The sequence below is a fragment of the Xiphophorus hellerii genome, chromosome 16 (assembly GCF_003331165.1).
Source record: "Xiphophorus hellerii strain 12219 chromosome 16, Xiphophorus_hellerii-4.1, whole genome shotgun sequence".
Lineage (NCBI taxonomy): Eukaryota > Metazoa > Chordata > Actinopteri > Cyprinodontiformes > Poeciliidae > Xiphophorus > Xiphophorus hellerii.
Genome location: NC_045687.1, coordinates 2,600,214 through 2,620,941, shown reverse-complemented (window position 1 = coordinate 2,620,941; position 20,728 = coordinate 2,600,214). Strand labels below are relative to the sequence as shown.

Below are 20,728 nucleotides of genomic sequence, written 5' to 3'. Positions count from 1 at the left end.
CAACTTTTGTTAAATACAAGTTTGGTGGAGTATCAAATCTTTCAAAAAGTATTCTGCTGCTTATGCGTGAGCTCTGTACATTTCAATTTGGTTTGAAGAAAAATTAGACTATCAGTAATTTTAAAAATCTAACAGGTTGTGAGCAAAAAATAAAAGCTAATGTACTTTATATGATTAAAACTTTTTTTTAGTTTACTAGACCTCTGAAGTCCTTTTGTGCCATTGGAGGTGAAAATATAAAAAAATTAGATTTGTAAAAGCTATACTTTTTTACTTTAACTCAAGTTAAGGAGTACAATCTGTACTTTCACTTTTATTCTTTCTTGATATATGAAAACTTGGGCTGATATTGATATCCGATATAATATCGTCACTCGTATTTCATCACTCGTATTTCGTCACTCATATTTCACTCGGCCAAGCACTTTATATTGCCTTGTTGCTGAAAATGTGCTATAGAAATAAAATTACCTTTACCTTTACTTAAAAAATGCGCCCACACTGCTGACTTCAATTAAACTTCCTATAATCCTTTGCTGCATCACTGTCATTGTCGCCTGACCAAACATGGCCAACCTCCTCCACTTCCCCTCCAGAAACAAACGGTAACAAGATGGAAATAAATATTGGTTATTAATATCGGCACAGTTTTATTTATCAGGCTGATACAGATGTGTCTAACTAATATCGGCCAATACCGATGTTAGTGCTGATATATTTAAATCTAAAAAAATCTAATTTTGTGATTTTTAGTGGTAAGAGGTGAAATCGCAATATGACAAGTATCTTCAACAACATTTCTTCGAGTTATTGTTGATGAGAGCTGAAGTTAATTGAATTTGTAGAAAAATGCATAAATCGATTGGTACAAGAAAGAGTGTTTGTCATTATATGACTGCTGAATGTTTGCACTTTATTATTATTTATTATTTTATTACAGTGTGATATACCAATATTGCAATATCATTTGGGGAAGCACCATTGCATAAAATTTTGGATCTTTAAAAGCGATTTGTTAGAATTTCAACTTGTTCAGATTATCATTGTCTTTATGCTTCTCTGTTTAAGAATTCACAGATTCTTACAGATTTTTCTTTACAAGATTTATGTAAGTTAAGAGGCTGCAGACTCCTTGCACATTATTACTGACATCCAGAAATTTTGCACATGCGCACAATGCTGGAGTCAAAAAGGTGATTCTTACATGGGGTCCATAGCTGCGCTGCAGCAATAGAACAATTCCATCAACAAAATGAAACCTGAAGATGCAGGTATTATTAATTTAGTGCCATGAGCCGCATCAAAGGGAAAATAACACAAAAAAACCCATTGAAGGATAACTCAAAACCATTTTTTTCTCTCTCTCTGTGTCGGCTACGCTACACATAGGTTCATTACCATAGCAACTGACAATAACGCCACTACATGTTTGAGGATTCAACACTGAAAAACACTTAAAGGGCAGAACATTCAGTCCGTTAGAGCTTTATGACTTTAGGCTTGATGTTTAATTTCCGATTAAGAATTGATCGTTGTGGTAGATTAGCTACCGGTGCTATTAGCTAATCTAGCACCGCAGTGATTGATTAGCTAAGTTAAACCCCTGCTCTACTTATGATCTGATGATGTTTAGGTCGCCTTTTATTCATTTTTAACTGAACCGAAACACACCACATTCCACGTCACATCTACATGTTACGGTTGTCAAAGTCAAGCTAGCATAACTTACCTACTTCCCTGTCCCTTGCTATTTTATTTCTCCTACTTAAAACTTTTTCTGACCTTGTTATCTAGTTGTGGTAGAGTTGACAATTAGTAGTAAAATACTGTGTCCATTTTGCTTTTACATATCATCTGTACATTTAAGATTTAGTGTGGCATGTTGACAACTTGACAGTTAAAACCAATGGTAGTCACATCGGCGAGCAGCTTTTTGTCCTCCAGCAGGGAGATGAGGGCGGGATCTTGCACGCGTCACGTCACGTTGCAAGGGGTCAATAACAAAGCATTTCACCCACTACTTTAAATCAAATATGCAGTTTCGTTCTTACTTAACTCGCCAAAGTTAAGCGTTTTATCTTCCTAACTAGAGGTCTGTTTTTTTCTCAGTTATAGGGTATCTAAAGTTTGGAATTACTTTTCTCATTTGGTAAAAGGCAAGCCTTCTGTTAAAGAGTTTTAACACTGCCTCCGTACAGCTGATCCATTGGTTTACAGAGAAATCCCTCTGTCTCTGGTGGAGACAGATTGTCCCCCTGGCCGCCTGTCCCTCTGGCTTTTCCCTTTACTGGTAGGACTCCTGCTTGTTCACTCGCTGCTGAACGTGTCTCCTGTAGGCTCTCTGGATCGCTGTCGCTGCCATCTCCTCGTGTTTCTTTCGAAAGGTGCTGACGATTGGTCTTAAACTCTCCTGAAAAAGGAAATAACTACATTAATGCAGTTGGATAAATTATCTTTTAAATATTATGTACTCTCTATGAAAGATAACTTAGATAAGTCAAGACTGAAACAGAAATAAGATTTTGATAAAACCTCTGAAGCAATGTTGGCCATGAACTTCCACTCCACAGTAGACTTTAGTTCCTCCGTTGCCTGAGATTCACCAAAAACCTGAAATTATTACAAAAAGAATGTTAACAGAACAATCTGTCACACTTTTTAGCTTCCAATTTTTATAGAAGTGTAAAAGATTTTTAACCACAAATTCAGACCAGTGGTAAGTTAAAACTTTATATTGATCAAAGAGAGTACCCAGAATTGTATTGATTTTGTCTGGGAATCAATAAAATTACAGATCAATCTCAATCAATCAATTAGTCAATCAATGAAAGATATTCCTGACTTCATGTGTCCAAAGAATCAGTTTACCAATCACCTCTAAAAGATCAAGAAAGTTGTTGAAGGACAAAGTATGTAGTCTTCACAAAGCATGAATGATCTAGAAGATAATCAACTTTTATACTGTCAGTTCACCCTGATGGTATAAAAGTGGCGGCTTTGAAGGATTGCTACTTTACATTGCATTGCACTATGCTATATTACGCTACGCTATTTTACGTTATACTACATTATACTACGCCCCAAAACACCACAGTCACTAAGACACCCATCTCTAACTGCTGCAAAGGTCAGATGTCCTGCAAATCCCAGCTACAGAAGCACATGCAAGTGTTATACCCTTACATTTCCTGCAAAAGTACAGGTTAGCATGGGTATTTTAAGCTCCGATCAGTCTTAAAGGAGCAGTAGTATGTGTTTCCCAGGCACATAGTGCCATTTTGTAGCATAATCAAGTAACTCGATTCCCACCTCTAGTGTTTTCACACTTGATTGTCCGATAGACCCGGTTCATTTGCAACATTAGTTACATTTTCAACCGCTGCAGTTCTTTTTCACACTGCAGTGTCAACCAAACAAAACCCTTTGAGCAACCTGTTTACGGTCTGCAGCAATCTGCCTGCTAGAGAAAAGATTATATGATGATGTTACCTCTTCAGTGAGAGCTAGCAGGACGTCCAGACAGTGGACCCTGTCTCCTTGAACCAAAGGCAGGTCCATTTGTAACAGGTTGATGGTGTTGGGTTTGGGAATCCTGAGAGGATACGGTAGAGCATCATAGAGATCTGACAGCTCACTGTGAAACACATCAGATTATAATCAGGTTCACCAGGACAAGAAGCCAAGTCTCACAGGAGGTCATTCACCTGCTGGGACTCACCTGTAGTGAATAAATTGCGAAGCTTGTGGGTCAAACTTCTCCCAGGTTTCATAGAACATGTCAATGTCGTACTCAGATAGTTTGTTGGTGCTCTCCTCTGCAGCGACGTTAAATATCTCCAGGATGATGGTGATGTGTATATTGACCACCACCAGAAAGGACACAATGACATACAAAGTAAAGAAGACAATACCTGCTGCAGGGCTGGCACAGTTGCCCCTGACAGTTGTGCCTGGGTTTTCAAAGTCTGGATCACAGTCTGGAGGTGTGTTCAAGATGGGAGAGAGAAGACCGTCCCATCCAGCTAATGTGGTGATCGTAAACATGGAGATCATACTGTTCCCAAAGGTTTCAAAGTTAATCATGTCATCAATCATGCTGTCCTTCTTCACGTAAGCAAAATTAGACATCCCAAAGATGGAGAAGACAAACATGATGATGAAGAGGAGGATGCATAGGTTGAATACAGCTGGAAGAGACTTTCTTAATGCAAACAACAGCTTTCTAATTCCCTTAGCTCTGTGAATGAGACGAAGGATCAGGCCAATGCGAGCCAGTCGGATCACACGGAAGAGAGTGGGAGAAACGAAGTACTTCTCGATGATATCAGCAACAACAAAACCTGAGAAAGAGAAAGGACAGAGAAAAGGGAGGTAGAAATATATTGTTCTTTCTCTAATTGAAGCAAAATAGTTTAACAAAACCTTGAAACGTGCTTCCTCCTTACCAACAATACACAGTATAACCACCACAAGGTCAAATATGTTCCACCCATCATAACAGTAGTGCTTTCGTAGAGCGATAATTTTGAGACAGCACTCTATGCTGAAGATCATGATGAAAACGAGGTTCACCCAGTACAGGATTTCTTCCTTCTCAGGACTCTGCTCGTCTGTTTCCACCATCATCGCCAACGTATAAAGGCAGATCAACACCATGATGAGAATGTCAAAAAATGGATTGGTCACAAGGTCGAAGACTAGACCCTGAAACTTGTTCTAGAGAGAAACAGAAGTCAAGTTGTTCAAAATTCGACCAGTGTTAACAGTTTGGTTTTATTAGAGATCTACAGAAGATCTGTAAACATACTGTCGGTCGGGAAGGAGGTTCTCTGGGGATCCATTTTATCGGGGGTTCTATTTCTATAGGGTAAACACACAGACATAAATATTAAATGACTGACAGAGGGAAACAGAAAATTGCTCATTATTGATTCATTAGTCATTTTTCCACTGCCAAGTCTCGATCTAACTGCTTACTATCTGGGTTGGTTGTACCCCAGTACATAAGGGACAGGTGCATCACTGTTTTGGGCGGGCAGCGAATAAGCACCAGTTGTCGTCGGCTCTCCAATGATGATATTTGTTGCAACACTCAGCAATGCAGAACCTTGAGCTTGTGGTTTGATGAACTCTCAGATAATCCTAGATATTTCATTTTGTCTTATAGAAACAAAATAAAATGAAAATAATTCAGTTCAACTGATTATTTTTCCTATACGTATAAATCTACGTATATATAGTGTAGCATTTAATTTTTTTACATGTTCAACCTTTTGGATTTTGGTGATGCAGTCAAAAGATGTACACCAATGTCCACTCACGAACTTTATTTCAAGGAAAATTCCAAGCAAAGAATAAAATGCATGATCGGCACAAAACTATAACTCTGACAGATTGCTGACCAGAGCTGTATCGTTTCTTGCTTCTTCATTACTGTTGTTCATTAGAGAGCTGTGCTACTTATACGGTTATTGGCTCCAAAAGATTAAACTCATAATTACACTCCTCCACACTGTGGTGCTCTCTTTCAGTCAATGACATGTCCCCTAGACCGCTGTTCCTCAATTTGGACCAACCAACGAATGCCATCTGTGTCAATTAAATCGCTTCTGCGTGACTTGTACTACCCTTTAAGTGGGTGTGAAAAATGGAGAACAGCTGCATGGGATCGGCTAATGGAGATGAATCTGGTCAAGGTTGACTTTGGCAGAACCGGTTAGATCTGCTCTAATGGAGAAGTGCCCATAGAGAAGAAACTTATCTTTGGTTTACGCTGGTTGAAGTTGATGAGTGAGGTGATGAAGAGGCAGAAAGGAAAGAAGGAGCCAAAGATGATGAAGCAGACAAAGTACATGTACATGTACAGGTTGCTCTCATACATTGGCTGGGACTCCACCTAAATCCCGGTAACCAGGGACAACATAGAAGTTAATACACCATCAACAGTTTTATCATGTTCAACACCAATTCCAGTGCTAATAAAGCAATAGCATGAACATCAATAAATCATCAAGTCCTGGTGAAACTTGGCCGGGGCGCTACAGCAGTCCAACAGTTGCCCACTGTGTGTTTGTGTTGAAAACTGTTAAAAGTTGACTGGAAATTTGAGAATATGACTAGGTAATTATGTTATTGGAAAATATTAAAAATTATTATTACCTACAGAGTTTCAAACAGGAAGACATAAAGAAAAATACACTACTTAATATAAATAGGGTTTTTTTTGCACTTAAGTCAAATCCTAATTAAGTTATCAGCCAGTGGATCGTAAAACAAACAACGTAATCCTGGGGATATTTCAAAGTAAAATAAATGATATAAAATATTACCTAAAATGGACAATGACAAGTATTTTTATGCTTAACTAAACGTTCTTATGGTCCAAAATTTAAGTGTATTTCCAAAAATCCTACCTTTTTCTTTAGATATGTCTGTCTTGTTGCAGTAGTTTAATTTGCTTATTGAGGTTGGTTGTCTTTTATTTAAGCCAATGCTGTATTTGCAAACAATACACTGATAGGATGAAAAACACTTATTTGTGATTGGCTGATGGTGTTGCTCATTTAAATAATGACAACCCTGAGACCTTATAAAACGTAAAATAACGCTGCCTTCAGTAATTCAGACTGCTACAGCAGATCCTTCCTGCCCACAACCATTAGTCTCTACAACAACTCCTTGTAGAACCTTGAATAATGAGTTACAACATCATTTAAGATCCCTTTGGGATCAATAGAGTAATTTATTAGTTCATTAAATTGAACAAGCTTTATTAGGTTCCAAGCACAGACTTGGACCAGAAAATGTATTGAGTGAGCGTGTGAGATATGCATATGTGCTCACGTTAGTCTCACTGCGCTCTCAACGTGAACCTCTAAGTGTGACCACTACTTGCGCCAAACCAAGCAAACCAGTCAGGATTTTATACTTGATGCGTAAATTGGTGCAGTATTCATGCAAACCTGCTCAACAAGAGCACCTTCCAAACAGACGATTTTGAGTGAAAAGTGGCGTGGATAATCCATTATAAAATGTACAAGTGCATGATCAGGTATCATAATATGGAAATTGTCCAACAGGTTTATGATATACTAGGGGAAATGCTAAACAAGACCAGGAACTGTACCAGCACCAGTACGAGAAGTTCTGACCTCTCTGGAGTCCACCGCTGAATACATGATGTCCAGCCAGCCTTTAAATGTGGACTGAAGAAAACAAAAACAACAATTTTTCAAATTTCAAACCATGTGAGTTCAGTAAATCGGTATATTTCCCTTAATGTTGGCTTTCTGACTGACCACTTGCAGCAGAGACAGGCAGCCCATCACAACGCTGTCAAAGTTGATCTTTGAGATCTTCCAGCGAGCCTCGGAGAAGCCCTTCTCAAACAAATCGAGACACTGGGATTTATTGTTGACTTCCTCAGGAGAGAAATACTCCTCTGATGTTTCGTTGAAGCAGTAAAAAAACTTCCCTGCAAACAGGTTCACACCCATGATGCTAAAGATGAGCCAGAGGACCAGACAGATTAGCAGCACGTTGAAGATGGAGGGGATGGCTCCAACCAATTCATTAACCATCACCTACAGGCCAGTAGATATAGCAGCAGTGAGTGAAATGCTAAATCATTCAAAAAATAATCTATCACTATTTAAACTGCCAGTCTTACCCTCAAGCCCTCAAAGCAAGACAAGACTCTAAGGGGTCTCAATGCTCTCAGAGTCCTCAGAGATTTGATAGCTCCCAGCTCAGAGTATCCCAGGATGCTTGCTGACAGTAACACCAGAGAAACCTGAAAAATAACTTCTGTAGATGAGTTAAACCTTTACAGGAAGGCTCTTGGTGAAGATATGAAGGAGTATATATGCCTTCACAGAAAGATTAATGGCAGTTCTTACATCTGCAATGAGAAAATCCAACCAGCACCAGGCACTGGAGAAGAAGGTTTTACATCCGTAGGCACCCAACTTGAGAATTATCTCCACCACAAACACAAAGTTGAAAACCTGATCTGCATATTCCAGAATTATCTTGATGTCCCGGCGCTGCTCAATGTAGATGTCCTCAAAGGCCTGTTAACAAAATTTGGTGTTACCAGCTGGACAATTAGTGCATTGGCAGGTTTTTAATGGATAAATCTCATTCATTTAATCTGTTACGGTTTGATATTCACAACTGTCATCTAGTAGTGTCAGAGATAGATGCCAAATGGAAGACACATTGGAGTGAGGATGTTCTATCAGACCCATGTTCTGAGAATTGGTACCAAGCCCTATTGAAAATCACAGAAGAGATTTAATTTAAAGAAGGCTGACCTGAGAGCCAATCATGAACCTACAACAAGACTAAGAAATAAAAAATATCCTGAACATTTGTTGATACAGATAAGCCCAGAGTTATTCATTCCCCTGGCATATTTAGGTCTACAATACGGTACACCCCTGGGGTTCTCATTGGTTACGAATCACAAATCTCCATGACTAGCTAAAATCTGTGACTTCAATTATGACCCCTCTCTAAAATCTCTTATAACTGCCTATTATAATTGTTCAAACACCAAATATACCTTAATATGTATGAATGCGTGCAGTGGGAACTAGGGGTGCACAGATTGCAGTTTTCTGGACAATCACAGATTACCGATTTTTAAAAAGCCTGGAATGCCCATTTCTATTTTGGTCAATACCCATTTTTTTGGTCTAAAATATTGCTAAATAATAGCAAGAAAGTCACTGCAACAGTGGGGTGACAAAAGAGGACAGTGGTAGATTTTTAGGTCTTTGCTGAGGTAGGTAAGTTTGGCATTTTGAGAAGCCGAACTCTCAAAATGAAGTAAATCGGCTGTCCGATAAATCGGTGCACCCCAGGTGGGAACCCTCTTAGCACTACTGCAGAAGGAAAGATCTGCAGTCTTCCCTTTACAGGCAATCAGTTCCAAAGAAAAGGAATGCTGCTCCTAGGTTGGCTGCTTTGCAAACTCCAGCTAATAAAAAGTCAAGTAGCATTTAATTTTAGAGTTTCCATTACACAGAAAAATAGAGGGATCAGATGGGTCTTAGTTTGCTGTTATTTGTTTTTATAACATTCTCTTTTTTAGAAGGGGTGAATAGAGTCAAATCATCTCACCTGTGTCTGTTTAGCAGCCATGTTAGTAGTCACACTGTCAGCCATGCTTGTAGTCCACAGCTAGCCATGCCAACCATCAGATTAGTTTGCTCAAACCTGCTCAGCCTCATTGAACCAACCAATAAAACAAGCTTCAGAGTAAAACCCTGAGATGTTACAAACATCAACACATAAACAACAAGGGATTAGATCAGCTAAAATTATCTTAAACATTGTTTGATGGAGTTTACCAGGGCTGCACTGCTCAGCAGGATCACGGTGATGATGAATGACTTAAAGTACTTGGACTCTACGATGGTGATGCAAGTTTTCCTGATATATAACCAGATCCTTCCTATGCTCTTGGATGTGTCTATATCCAGGCATGGACAGCAACTGTAACACTCTGAAATAAAAACATACAGTTTAAAAATATTATTGTTTATGGGGCTAAACGACTGGATAGAATGGGTCTTCATACTGCTGTTAAAATACCTGCTGAGGACCTGTTCACACAAAGACAATTTTAGCTGTGTCCACAAAGGGTTTTTGTCAGTTACAGTCGTTACAGTTGCAAAGTCTGTAACTTGCAATAATGTCTGCTTCCATTATTGCACAATGGAAGCAGACAAAGGAGCATACTGAACTGCACTGACGTACATTGTACTGCTCAGTGGGAACAAGGAAACAAGGCATATGCATGTATATAAACACAATAACGACTTGATGAAAAGAAATGTGAAACCGTGGAGGAGGATTTTTCCCAGAAAACCTGCTAAGCCCAGTGGTAGGGGCACTATGGCAGTCCACCAGCCCACTGCTTTTGTGTTAAAAAGTGTTACAGCCAACGGGAAGGTTCAGGAACGGCGCAGTTGGTGTCCCTGAACCTGCCTCAGGCCAGTTCATTGCCTCAACTACAGTATAATCTTTACTATAATCTTTACTGTCAGTGTTACTGGTGTATAAAAACCCTAAACAAACAATGCTTCGCCTGTTGGGGGAGCAGGTAAAGCCTGATGGCCCACTAGACTTATAATACAGTGGGGCATTGTTTGAACTATTTCTGCAAATAACTTAATGTTCTTATTCTATAGATAATCCACTGGGCCCAGTTAATTTTAAATCCAATGATCACCTTCTAAGGTAGTAGACATTTTTCTGTCAGTTCACTTACTTTCTGTGAAACAATCATCAGGAGTGTCTTCTGCCTCTTTTACTATTGAGATTACAGGAAATCTCTCGATGTCGCTGCAGTCCAAAGACTTATCACCCTAAGCAAAGATAGACCTTAGCATGAACAACATACAGTATTTATTAAGAGGTTCTTCCTGAATGCATTTAAAAGGCTCCAGAGGCATTTATTATCTATGAATGTAAAGGGAAACCACTACAGCACAATCAAGTCTGTAACAGAACCAAAACCTCAAATTTTACTTGTGCAAGCTGTTCATCTTGGTCATCCTCCTCATTATCTTCATCATTTTTATTTTTAGATATCTCAGAGTCAGACTTGGCTTCAGAGCAGATTTTGGTTACTTTGGGGTCTTGGACTTTTACCACCGACTGCTCTGAATTCACAATTGTCAGAGGTAAAACTTCCTTTGACTTGTCACCTTCTTCACAGGTTACATCTAAAAACATAAAATACAAAGAAAAAAATAACTATGAAGACCAAAAGAAAAACCTTAAACTAATGTTTATGCTTTAACAAGTATCTGTTCCCACCATTTACATCTGAGTTTACGTTTGTTTTCTTTCCCACCAAAGTCCAGAACCAGGCCTTAGTCCTTGCTGTACCCCTGCTGATCCGGTTTATCACAATCTGGAGATTATTTTCTCCTTCATCTTCTGTAACTGCAAGATTATCCCCACTGAATGAGCTTAGCAGCAAGGCTATGAACAGATTCAGAACCTGAAACAATGTCAGAAACATATTGATATCCTGAAAGTGTTTAACAATTGTTTAACAATTGTGTGTAACAATTTAACAACAAACTCAGACTAGAAAGAGACTTAGACCTACCACTAGTTTTCCAATCACCAGTACCATCATGTAGACAATCAGACACATAGGCTTCCCTGCAACTTGCATACAGTCCCACATTGTCTCAATCCATTCGCCACACAGAATCCTGAAGATGACGAGGAAGGCATGAAAAAAGTCGCTCATGTGCCAGCGAGGAAGCTCACAGTCCTGGGCAATGAGGCAGACACAGTCTTTGTAGCTCTTTTCAAACAACTGCATCCCAAATACAGTGAAGATGAAGACAATGATGGCGAGAACCAGCATCAAGTTCCCCAGGGCTCTCAAAGAGTTGCGGATAATCTTTATCAACACCTTGAAAGCTGGCCACGACATGGCTAGCTTAAACACTCTTATCTGGACATGGCATAAGGAGGCAAACAGAGACATTAGGACAGATTAATACAGAAACAAGGTCACTTTTTAATCATGCTGAGAAAATGATGAACGGACCAATCTGAGGGGCCGCCACACAACACTATAAACATCAGCCAGTCCTAGCTCCACCAGACTCATGGTGACGATGATGCTATCAAAGATATTCCAGCCTTCCTGTAACCAAGACAACAAGAGACTGTAACCACGGGAGTTTCCGCACACCATCACAACTATGCCATTAGTTTTGAAATATAATCCTGACCTGAAAGTAATGATATGGATCCATCGCCAGAATTTTGAGAACCATCTCAGCTGTTAAGATCCCTGTAATCACCTGGGGGTCAAATATCACACGTTAGATCATTTCTTTACCTCTTAAACACTAACATTACAAGCTTGTTGTCCAAAACTAAATAACTTCATTAAATATTACACCGAAACAAAACATCAGTCTTCGTTTGGACTTGGCCTCACTACATGAACTCTAACTCAGTTCCTCCTCTCTGTTACTGACCAGGTTTCCAATTTCGATAAGCTGTAGAAGCTTCTCAGTCATATAATAGTGCTCAGTGGCCATCAAGATAGTGTAGAAGACAATGCACATGGTGATGGCGACGTCCACAAATGGATCCATGACAGTAGTATGCAGAAGCTTTTTCAACCATCTCCAACAGCCACAACAGTTCCACTTCAGGAAGGTGTCAGCAAAGACGTACCAGCGTGAAGAACGTGGCTTCTGGTTGTCCTCTAGGTCTGAAACACAAAGCTGCTGAGTAAGTTAACATTTACATCCCGTGCTCAGAATAATTAAGCACCAGGTACAGCTTTTTTTTTTCTTAATCTGCTTATTGTTGCTCTTCGGTTTACTTAATCTTTGGGATTGTTCCGGAAAATTTAAGATAAATCTAACTGAATGGCTAAGTTTTAGAGTACTTGTAATTGAGATGAAGCCAGTTGACAAATGATTGATTTCACAGATATCCCCCATCTTGACCAAACTTAAGTAGGGTGGACTTCTTTCCTTTTAACAAGAAGAAACCTCCTACTGAACCAGAACAAGGCTTAATACGAGTGCAAGAAATAGAAGTCCAGTGTTGGACTTCCAGCAATGGAATAATGACAGGAGCTTCAGCAGGAAGAGGAATCTCAGTGATGTCATGAAAACTTTTATCAGGGAAAAATCGCAAACCATCTTCCTCTTTCACTTATTGCTTGGGAGGGCAGCATTGCAGAGAAGGCACACTACTTTAAACCCTTCTGGCAGAGAGAACGCCCACTACACGTCCCAGGAGCTTTGGGTCTTTTATTAGGTATTTTTTGGACGGCCATAAACCTTGAGGCTAATTTTACTCAGAAGTCTGCAGAAGGAACCATATAAATGCAGGTTGTGTAGATTTTTAATTTATTTAATTATCACTGCAGTTATAATTGTATATTTGAGAAAAGTTTTTTGTATTTATTCCATAATTGTGCCTTCACCTATTACTTTAAAATCTATGACTCGGTCAACAATAACCGAGACTGAACTACTTGGCTAATATTTTTTTCTGATGTTGAATGTCTTGCCCTGTCTCAGTAGTTTAAATATAAATTACTAATTTATAAATAATTGCCCTAAGCAATTATTATGGTTATTTATATCCAAAACTAGACACCTATTGCTGCACAACACCAAAATAATCAGTGTGTCTGTGTACCATCCCTGGTAGCATCTTCCTCATGTGATGCAGAGCCGTTTTTCTCCAAGGGCGTTGCCCTCTGGACCGTCTGATGTAAAGAAAACAAACATTCAGCTTTGTACTGAAAAGTGATGGAAGCTTTCTCTCCATCACATTGTACCTTCTCTTCTCTCTTCTTTAACTCCTTAAGGATGCGGGCATACTCTTTTTCTCTCTGTTTGGCCTTGACGATGTTAGCCCTGTTTTGCTCAGCGTACGCCATGACAACCACCGCCAGGATGAGATTAATGAGGTAGAAGGAACCAAGGAAGATGACGACCACGAAGAAGATGATGTAGGTTTTACCTGCAGCTCGCAGCGTCTATGTAGGTAAACAGAGGTGAGATGATGCTGGGACCAGCCTCAGCATTAGGGAGATGTTGGGTACTGACCATGTGGAAGATATTTTCCCAGAAGTCCTGAGTCATGAGTCTGAACAGAGACAGAAACGCCCAGCTGAAACTGTCGTAGCTGGTATATCCATAGTTTGGGTTTCTCCCTGCCTTCAGACACATGTATCCATCTGGACAGGTCCTGGATACACCATCATCATCATTATCACCATAATCAATAATGTTAAAAATAATAGTAATGTTTTCTTAAAGCTACCCTGCATCAGAGCTGTTTCCACACAGCAGGGCATCACGTTGACCAGGTGGGTAGTAGTGATTTTCTGTGAGACACAAGGACAGGTTGAAGTTCGCATCTTTTCAGGTGGATGTTTGTGATTTCTGAGGTAAAATACTTTGACATGCTACCTGGGTTGTTAATGTACTCGTAAAAATCGAAGTCACTTCCATTGTTTTCGTAGGAACTGATGTTGAAAGCTCCTGATGTGTTGCTGTCGCTTGACAGGGTAAAAACGCATTTTTGTCTGAGGTCTCCCATAAAAAGCTGTAAACCAATCAGAGCAAAGACACTGAGAAAAAAGAAGGTCAGAAGCATGGCATCACGCAGCTTCTTCACTGACTGGATGACAGCCCCAAAGATTGTCCTTAAACCTGCAGAGAAAGTTACAGAACAATTAGTTAGAAATAGTCAGTTAATCATGTAGGGTTTAGTTTATGAATGATCTGTTTTTTTTTGGTGCAGTTGTACGTAAATAAAAAAATAAATTTTTAATGAACTGTACAAAAGCCGTGATGATATGCTTAGCCACATTATATAATTTATCCACAGGTTGTTTATATGGCTTCTGGAAAACATGCTGCCCTAAATTGATAATTGGTGAACATTTTGCGAAACGGCTGTTCTGATCTAAATGTCTTGGCTTTATTTACAGAAAGCAAGAGAATATTGTTGTTGAGCTTCTCTGCTGCGTATTTGAATTCACCGGATAATTCAGGGGTGTTGTGAGTTTGGCGAGTTTCACGCTGTGTGCTAACGAGGGTAGCTTTTAGTGCTAATGATGATCTGGTGAACTGTGTCACTGTGTACATCTCCGGGCAGGACACCAACTACAGGCTGCTACGCCACATAGTGGAGTCTCTCTGATTGGTTGATGCTCCAAACCCATCTGCAAAAGTTCCGTTTTTCCAGCTCCAGCGTCGGCCATCTTGTAGCTGCGCTCAAAGTGCTTCAAGCACGCAACGCCAGATGCATATAATGCTTAAAATGCTCAGTGAGACGAGCCGTAGAGCTGCGTCCACATAGACTTCGCCTGTAAATCAAATGCCCCCGACACTCAAATTGTATTCATTCTGAACGCAGCATTTATTCTGTCAGTTCCAACAAGATCATGACTCCTACAACCAGGCATGTTTCTGTAATGAAACGGACATACTGACCAGAGAATACTGTGATGATTTTCAGGATTCGAAGAACTCTGAATGGCCTCAGTGCTGATACATTTCCAAAGTGGACAAACTCTGCTAGGTATCTGTAAAACAGAGACATTCCTCATTATCTTCTCGTTCTTCAGCATCGTAACTAAGTTAATATCAACAAATCTGAGTGGGATGCAATCTGTCCAGGAATGTTTTAATTCTTACATCATGTTGATGACCATGAACTCCAGCCAGTTCCACGGGTTTCTGAGGTAGGTGAAGTCTCCCACACAGAACCCTCTGGATAAAACTTTGATGATTACCTCAAACGTGTAGATCACCATGACAACATATCTGTCCAACAACAGGAAGACATGAGCTGAGACAAGACCCCAACATACTGAGCATCTGTTTACATGTTCTGCATAGGTCATAGGTCACCTTTGGCATTTGGTTTTCAGTACGGATGCACTGAACTGAAAATATGAGCTAATATTATGGCGGATAACCAATATTAATTGATATTATATATGTATTATGGCAGAAATGAGCTTCCATAAACTAAGCCTATGTGTTTCGGTGTGTGTGTGTGTGTATGCTTACTCCACTGTCTTGCTCCATGCTGGAGGGTTACTCATGGTCATGAACACACAGTCAGTCAGGATAGTCGCCATGATGAAAAAACTGAATAAAGTTTTAGTTTTAAGGAAAAGGACCAGTTTTCAGCTCAACAAGAACCTTTCAGCTGCTAAATAATCTTTCAGTGGGTTCTGAAAGCTGATTGGTTACTCTAAGTCACATGGTGCTTTTATTTAGTCATTTCTTTCAGGTTTCTGGTTCTGGCTCTATTCCAGTTCTGTCCCTAGTTCTCCTGTGACTTTGATTCTGACTCCATTCTGGCTTTTTTGTGGTTTATTATACGTCTGTTGCGGTTTAGTTCTTACTCTTACCGGGTTCTGTTTCGGCTACATTGTTTAGGGATTGTTATTATTTGTTGTGGCTCTGCTCATGTTTTTCATAACAGAGCACAATAATATGTCACATCTCTACAAACTTAGACGGTCTCCATAATGCTTTCAATTATGACCAACATTCTGGAGGTAAAGTCGGTTAAGCGTTCCTGAAATGCGGCGGTCAAAAACTGCAGTTTCATGTGATATTCCTATCACAACTCTGCAGAATTGACCTTGGAAAGTTTTTGCAATATGTATGTCAGTTGGTCAACTGATGATTAGAGCTCATTAATATCATCTTCTGTCTATTTCCTTGAGTCTTCAGCATGTCCATTTATCTGAAATCAAAACCATGTTTCTTTTGACAGGTACAACCTGCACTGCAAAAACACAGATCTTACCACGTATTACCAAGTATTTTAGTATACTTGAAATAAGATAAAACTAGCTTACAAGTGACGTTTCAGCAATATTTAGGAGCTTATTTAAAGTCAATAATTTCTAAATATTGATGAAAATTTTCCTGTTCCATTGGCAGATTATTTCTCGTATAATAAATTTCCTAAATCTTGCTGAACAGTCACCTGTAAGGTAGTTTTGTCTTATTTTAAGTGTATAAAGATATTTGCTCTAGAAACTAGACAAATTTTACTCAGCAAGATTTTGTGTTTTTCAGCGTGCTACTGCTCTCTTTAAAATTAAACTATTGGCTTATTAAGAAAAGTGTTCTCAAAAGAATGATAGTTACATGATAAAGACATAAAGGATATGAATGGATGAGGATCCTGATGGAGAAGATCCTCAGAGAGTTGAAGGGACTCAGCAGATAACAAGTTGGTTCGGCGTTGAACCTGTAGATGGTTTTTCCTTTACTGAGAACGATAAAGGTCTGCAAAGACGCAGAGGAAAAACGGAATTACATCCTAATTCAACTCAAATCATTTATTTGTATAAACCAAAACCAGAGTTATGTTCATCTTTGAAAGTCAACCTTATTCAGGTTGACTGAAAACCATCACAGGTAATTTGATTGCAGTTTTAAAAATCATATGAATTGGGTTTAAATTGACTTTCTGGATAATTTTTTAAAGTTTCTTAGTCATTAACTTTAATTTTTGAACATCATTGCAATTAGAAAGTTAAAAAAAGTGCAGAAGTCAAATGAAAAAGATTAGATTTGACAGATAATTGGAAGTTCAATTTGTTGGACCAACTAAACCTGTAAAGTTACTATTGATACTGTCTGATATTTATTGATTATTGTGGAGGAAAATAAATATGTTTTGGGTAAAAAGAAAAGTATTGTTTTTTCCAGTTGCTAGAAAATAACTTAAACTTGGCGAAATGTAGAAAGATTGAGTTTTGTGGTTTTATTTTCTGTCAGAGGCTGTGCACACACTAGAAAGCCACACAATATTGATCGGTCTTCAGTGTAGAAATGCTCTATTAGGTATGGAACATTTAGGACTTTGAGATTTTGGAATTGCTCCACATTCGGCTCTGATTTTTTTTAAGAGAACTATTTTCGAATTCTCTGAAAATTTCAATGGAGAGTAACACCTTGTGTGATTGGTAGAAGGGGTCCATGTCCTCCAATGGGATGTTGAGAAACTCCTGGGCCCGGTCTTCATAAAACAACGGGAGGGGCTTCCCATCCTCCAGATCACCTGCTGGTTTAGGAAGATACTTCTTTGCTATCTGTAAGAGAGAAACCAGTCAGATCAGGATTAGGGTTTGTTATTGTCACATAGTACTCTGATTGATTATCCGTACCTTGATGTTCTTATCTTTTCTGATTTGCTGCTGCTTCGCTTCAGCTTCATGCTTTTGCTGAATTTTCTCCAGTGAGGCTGGTGTGAAGCATCTAAACACCTCCGTACCAACAGGGGGCAGCAGAGGGACCATATTGGCATTTTCGAGTATCACCCGAACTTCTGTGCTGCCTAGCAACCGCCTCCTGACAAAAGGAACGGAAAGGGTTTAAAATATCCCATAATATACATGTTGGTGCTGTTTTCCACACAACTGAACAAAAGAAATAAGTCTAAGAACATCAACAAAAACATAAACGTGAAGGAAGGAAAGGAGTGGCTAATTTTATTGATGCTATTGCAGCGAGTAGAAGCGGATGCTTTAGTCCTTCCTGAATCACAGATAACACTGATCACCTGATTCATCTGATCACATGACTCTCGTTTACTCATGTAATTTAAGACATGCAGGTCTTGGAGATCTGTCGACTGGTTAGTCCAGTTTTGGTGTAGTGGACTCAGTCCAGTTTTCGACTAATAGTACAGTTCTGATGGGTTTGGTCTGATATGCAGCCCAGTTCTCGTACGGTTTGATTGGTTCATTTGCGTCTCATGACAGTACAGCACCCACTCGAATAAAATCACTTGGTGACACAGAGAACATTGTTAGATTTCATATCATTTGGGAATATGAGAGCTCTCTTTGTCTCTGCCAGGAGTTGCAGTGAGGAAAATAGGAATTTAGTTTTTCTGGCCAGATGTGGATTGTGAAATCACTGCAGATCCTTTCTGTTTCAAAATAACAGGAAATCACAAGAAGACAAAGTTTCAGTTGTTCTGATCTACAACAGATGTTCACCAGTGATGAGCCTTCCTGCTGTGTTTTCTCCCACGAGCAGCTTCTGATCAGAAACAGCTACAGGACCTTTGATGCAGTTGTATTTCAATTTATGGTGTAAAATTATTGAAAAAGTTAAATGAGGAGTTAAAAAAGAGTAACAATTTAATACAATTTAAAAGGAAAAATAAGAGGGCATTTTCACAACATATAGAAATATGGGTGGGAGTTAGCACTAATCTGTAAATTGAGGCTAACACATATGAATGAGTGAGGGTATGGATGTATGGATGAATACATTTAGACATATGTAAGCACAGATAAAATGGAAAATTAATCAACCTATGTTTATTTATTTTTTTATTTAATAATGAGGGTCCATCTGAAACTATGGCATGAGTTTATGAGGTAGGAGTTCATAAGTTTTACTTCTTCCTGCTCCTTTTCAAGCTTGTTAAGATTGTTGTAGTAGAAAAATATGTCTTTTGCATTCCTTGTTCATGTGTGGGATTTTATACTTCTATCCTGTTCGAAATAAATAAAATTCATTCAAATAAATTCATTCATTCATCCATTCATTCAAAGCAGAATTAGTAGTTTATGAAAGAAAGCTTAGGTTGAGTTTTGGTCAAATTTACCCAAGTTTGTCCCCCTGGTAGCTTAACAAAACCCTATCTTGCTCCATTGCAAGTTAGACTTTTCCAAAATCAAGGTGAATAATCTTGCTAAGAGATTAAGACAGAGATTTTCCCTGATATGTTACATCAGACACCTGCATCATTTAATGCAATTTTCATCCCGGAGCTCCTAGTCTGACCCCCTTTCTTCTTAGTTAACATTTTAGACAGTTTCTTTTTGTCCCAGTTGAGGCCTGCACTGATTCCAGTTGGAGGTTAAGATAAATCACTTCAAAATCCCTGCACATGCGCTTTAATAATGACTCAGTCAGCAACCAGAAACTTTAACTATATCGCAGAGAACACTCACCAAACAAAACTCCCAGATGCAAAGATTGTGGATATACAAAGAAAAATAAAGGAAAATAGATCAAAAGCAAAAAACGGTTACAATTACAGGAACGTCCTTAAAAACCACCTCCTTAAAAAGTATCAACAAGTCTAAATGTCTGTCTAACATTTGTTTTCTAAGCTTTTATATGAGTAAATATGCATGATTAACATAAAGGAGGGATTACAGCGAAATATGAGAATTGAAGGCAGAGTCTCTGAGCTGATGTACAGTGTGCTGATTTCTCAATACCTAATCCTGCTGCCTTATATGGAGTTTCTTTCCATCTGTTCTGGCCGTATCTCACTTCCACTCATCTACTTGGATACGAGTTGTGGGAAGATACTCAGTCTACGACTCCATAACTCCCACTTCTTATTCAGCTCCCTCTCTGCGGCCTCTCCTTGAACAAAAGCAGCTTTATCCAAATGTCAGAAGAGCACCTATAGATTCCAAAAGCTGATAGTCACTTGGTTTGTTTTTAAATCACATTCACACACCTTATTCCTTGGTACAGTGTGTTCCTACATGGCTGTCATACAACTTCCCCTCACATCCCTCTAACTTCCTCTGACCTCTTCAACATCCTTCCTTCCTTCCTCAGTTTAATCTGTTGATGGTTTCTCTGTAAAAACATCCTCCAACCGTCTCGTTAGGGTTCAAAATAAGTTCTAGTGATGTTCACTTGTGGAGAAAACGCGATTCAACATTGAAGCATTATACAGTAACTACCTGGTAAATGCTGCAAGCTTAAACCCTGCGCCTCCCCATGGACAGGTTTGTGTGGTATTGTGTGTTGGGGTACCGTCAAGAAGATGATAAACTATGGCGGCACATGCGTGTTTGTTTTGTTTGTATCTACCCAGAATGCCCTGCACTATAGTCCACTTCCTGTCTTGGAGCGGTCTCCACTTCAGCTGTTGTTTTCACACCTGTTACTTCGGTGGACCCGGTTTTTTAAGAAATAATTTAATATTAGTAATACTTTGACTGCATAATATCAAATTATCCAGAAGACAACTATGAGACTCACACTCAGTGTAGGGGACAGAGGCTGTGCCAAAGCAGGGATTGATTTGCGTGCAACAGTTTCATAGAAAAAAACATAAGGTTACATTAAAGATTATATCTACATTATTTACCTTTGTAGCTTTCATCCAATTTGAAGAAACAACCTGAAAGGGTTTC

The 20,728-nt window shown here is 39.1% G+C and overlaps 1 protein-coding gene across 1 annotated transcript; it reads right to left on the bottom strand.

Moving 5' to 3' along the window:
* Positions 1–901: 901 nt before the first annotated feature.
* On the bottom strand, positions 902–19,671 carry LOC116735191 (sodium channel protein type 4 subunit alpha B-like). The gene is given in 30 exon segments (XM_032586872.1): positions 902–2,410; positions 2,533–2,610; positions 3,490–3,634; positions 3,719–4,340; positions 4,446–4,716; positions 4,808–4,867; positions 5,762–5,896; positions 7,152–7,205; positions 7,299–7,583; positions 7,670–7,792; positions 7,899–8,072; positions 9,357–9,511; positions 10,280–10,376; positions 10,540–10,736; positions 10,831–11,017; positions 11,129–11,485; positions 11,582–11,680; positions 11,769–11,840; positions 12,021–12,259; positions 13,204–13,546; positions 13,617–13,758; positions 13,834–13,897; positions 13,983–14,225; positions 15,012–15,103; positions 15,216–15,344; positions 15,594–15,683; positions 16,714–16,832; positions 17,504–17,641; positions 17,717–17,900; positions 19,520–19,671. Coding segments are annotated over 29 exon segments (5,166 nt in total). The 5' UTR covers positions 17,849–17,900; positions 19,520–19,671; the 3' UTR covers positions 902–2,086.
* Between the last annotated feature and the right edge of the window lie 1,057 nt (positions 19,672–20,728).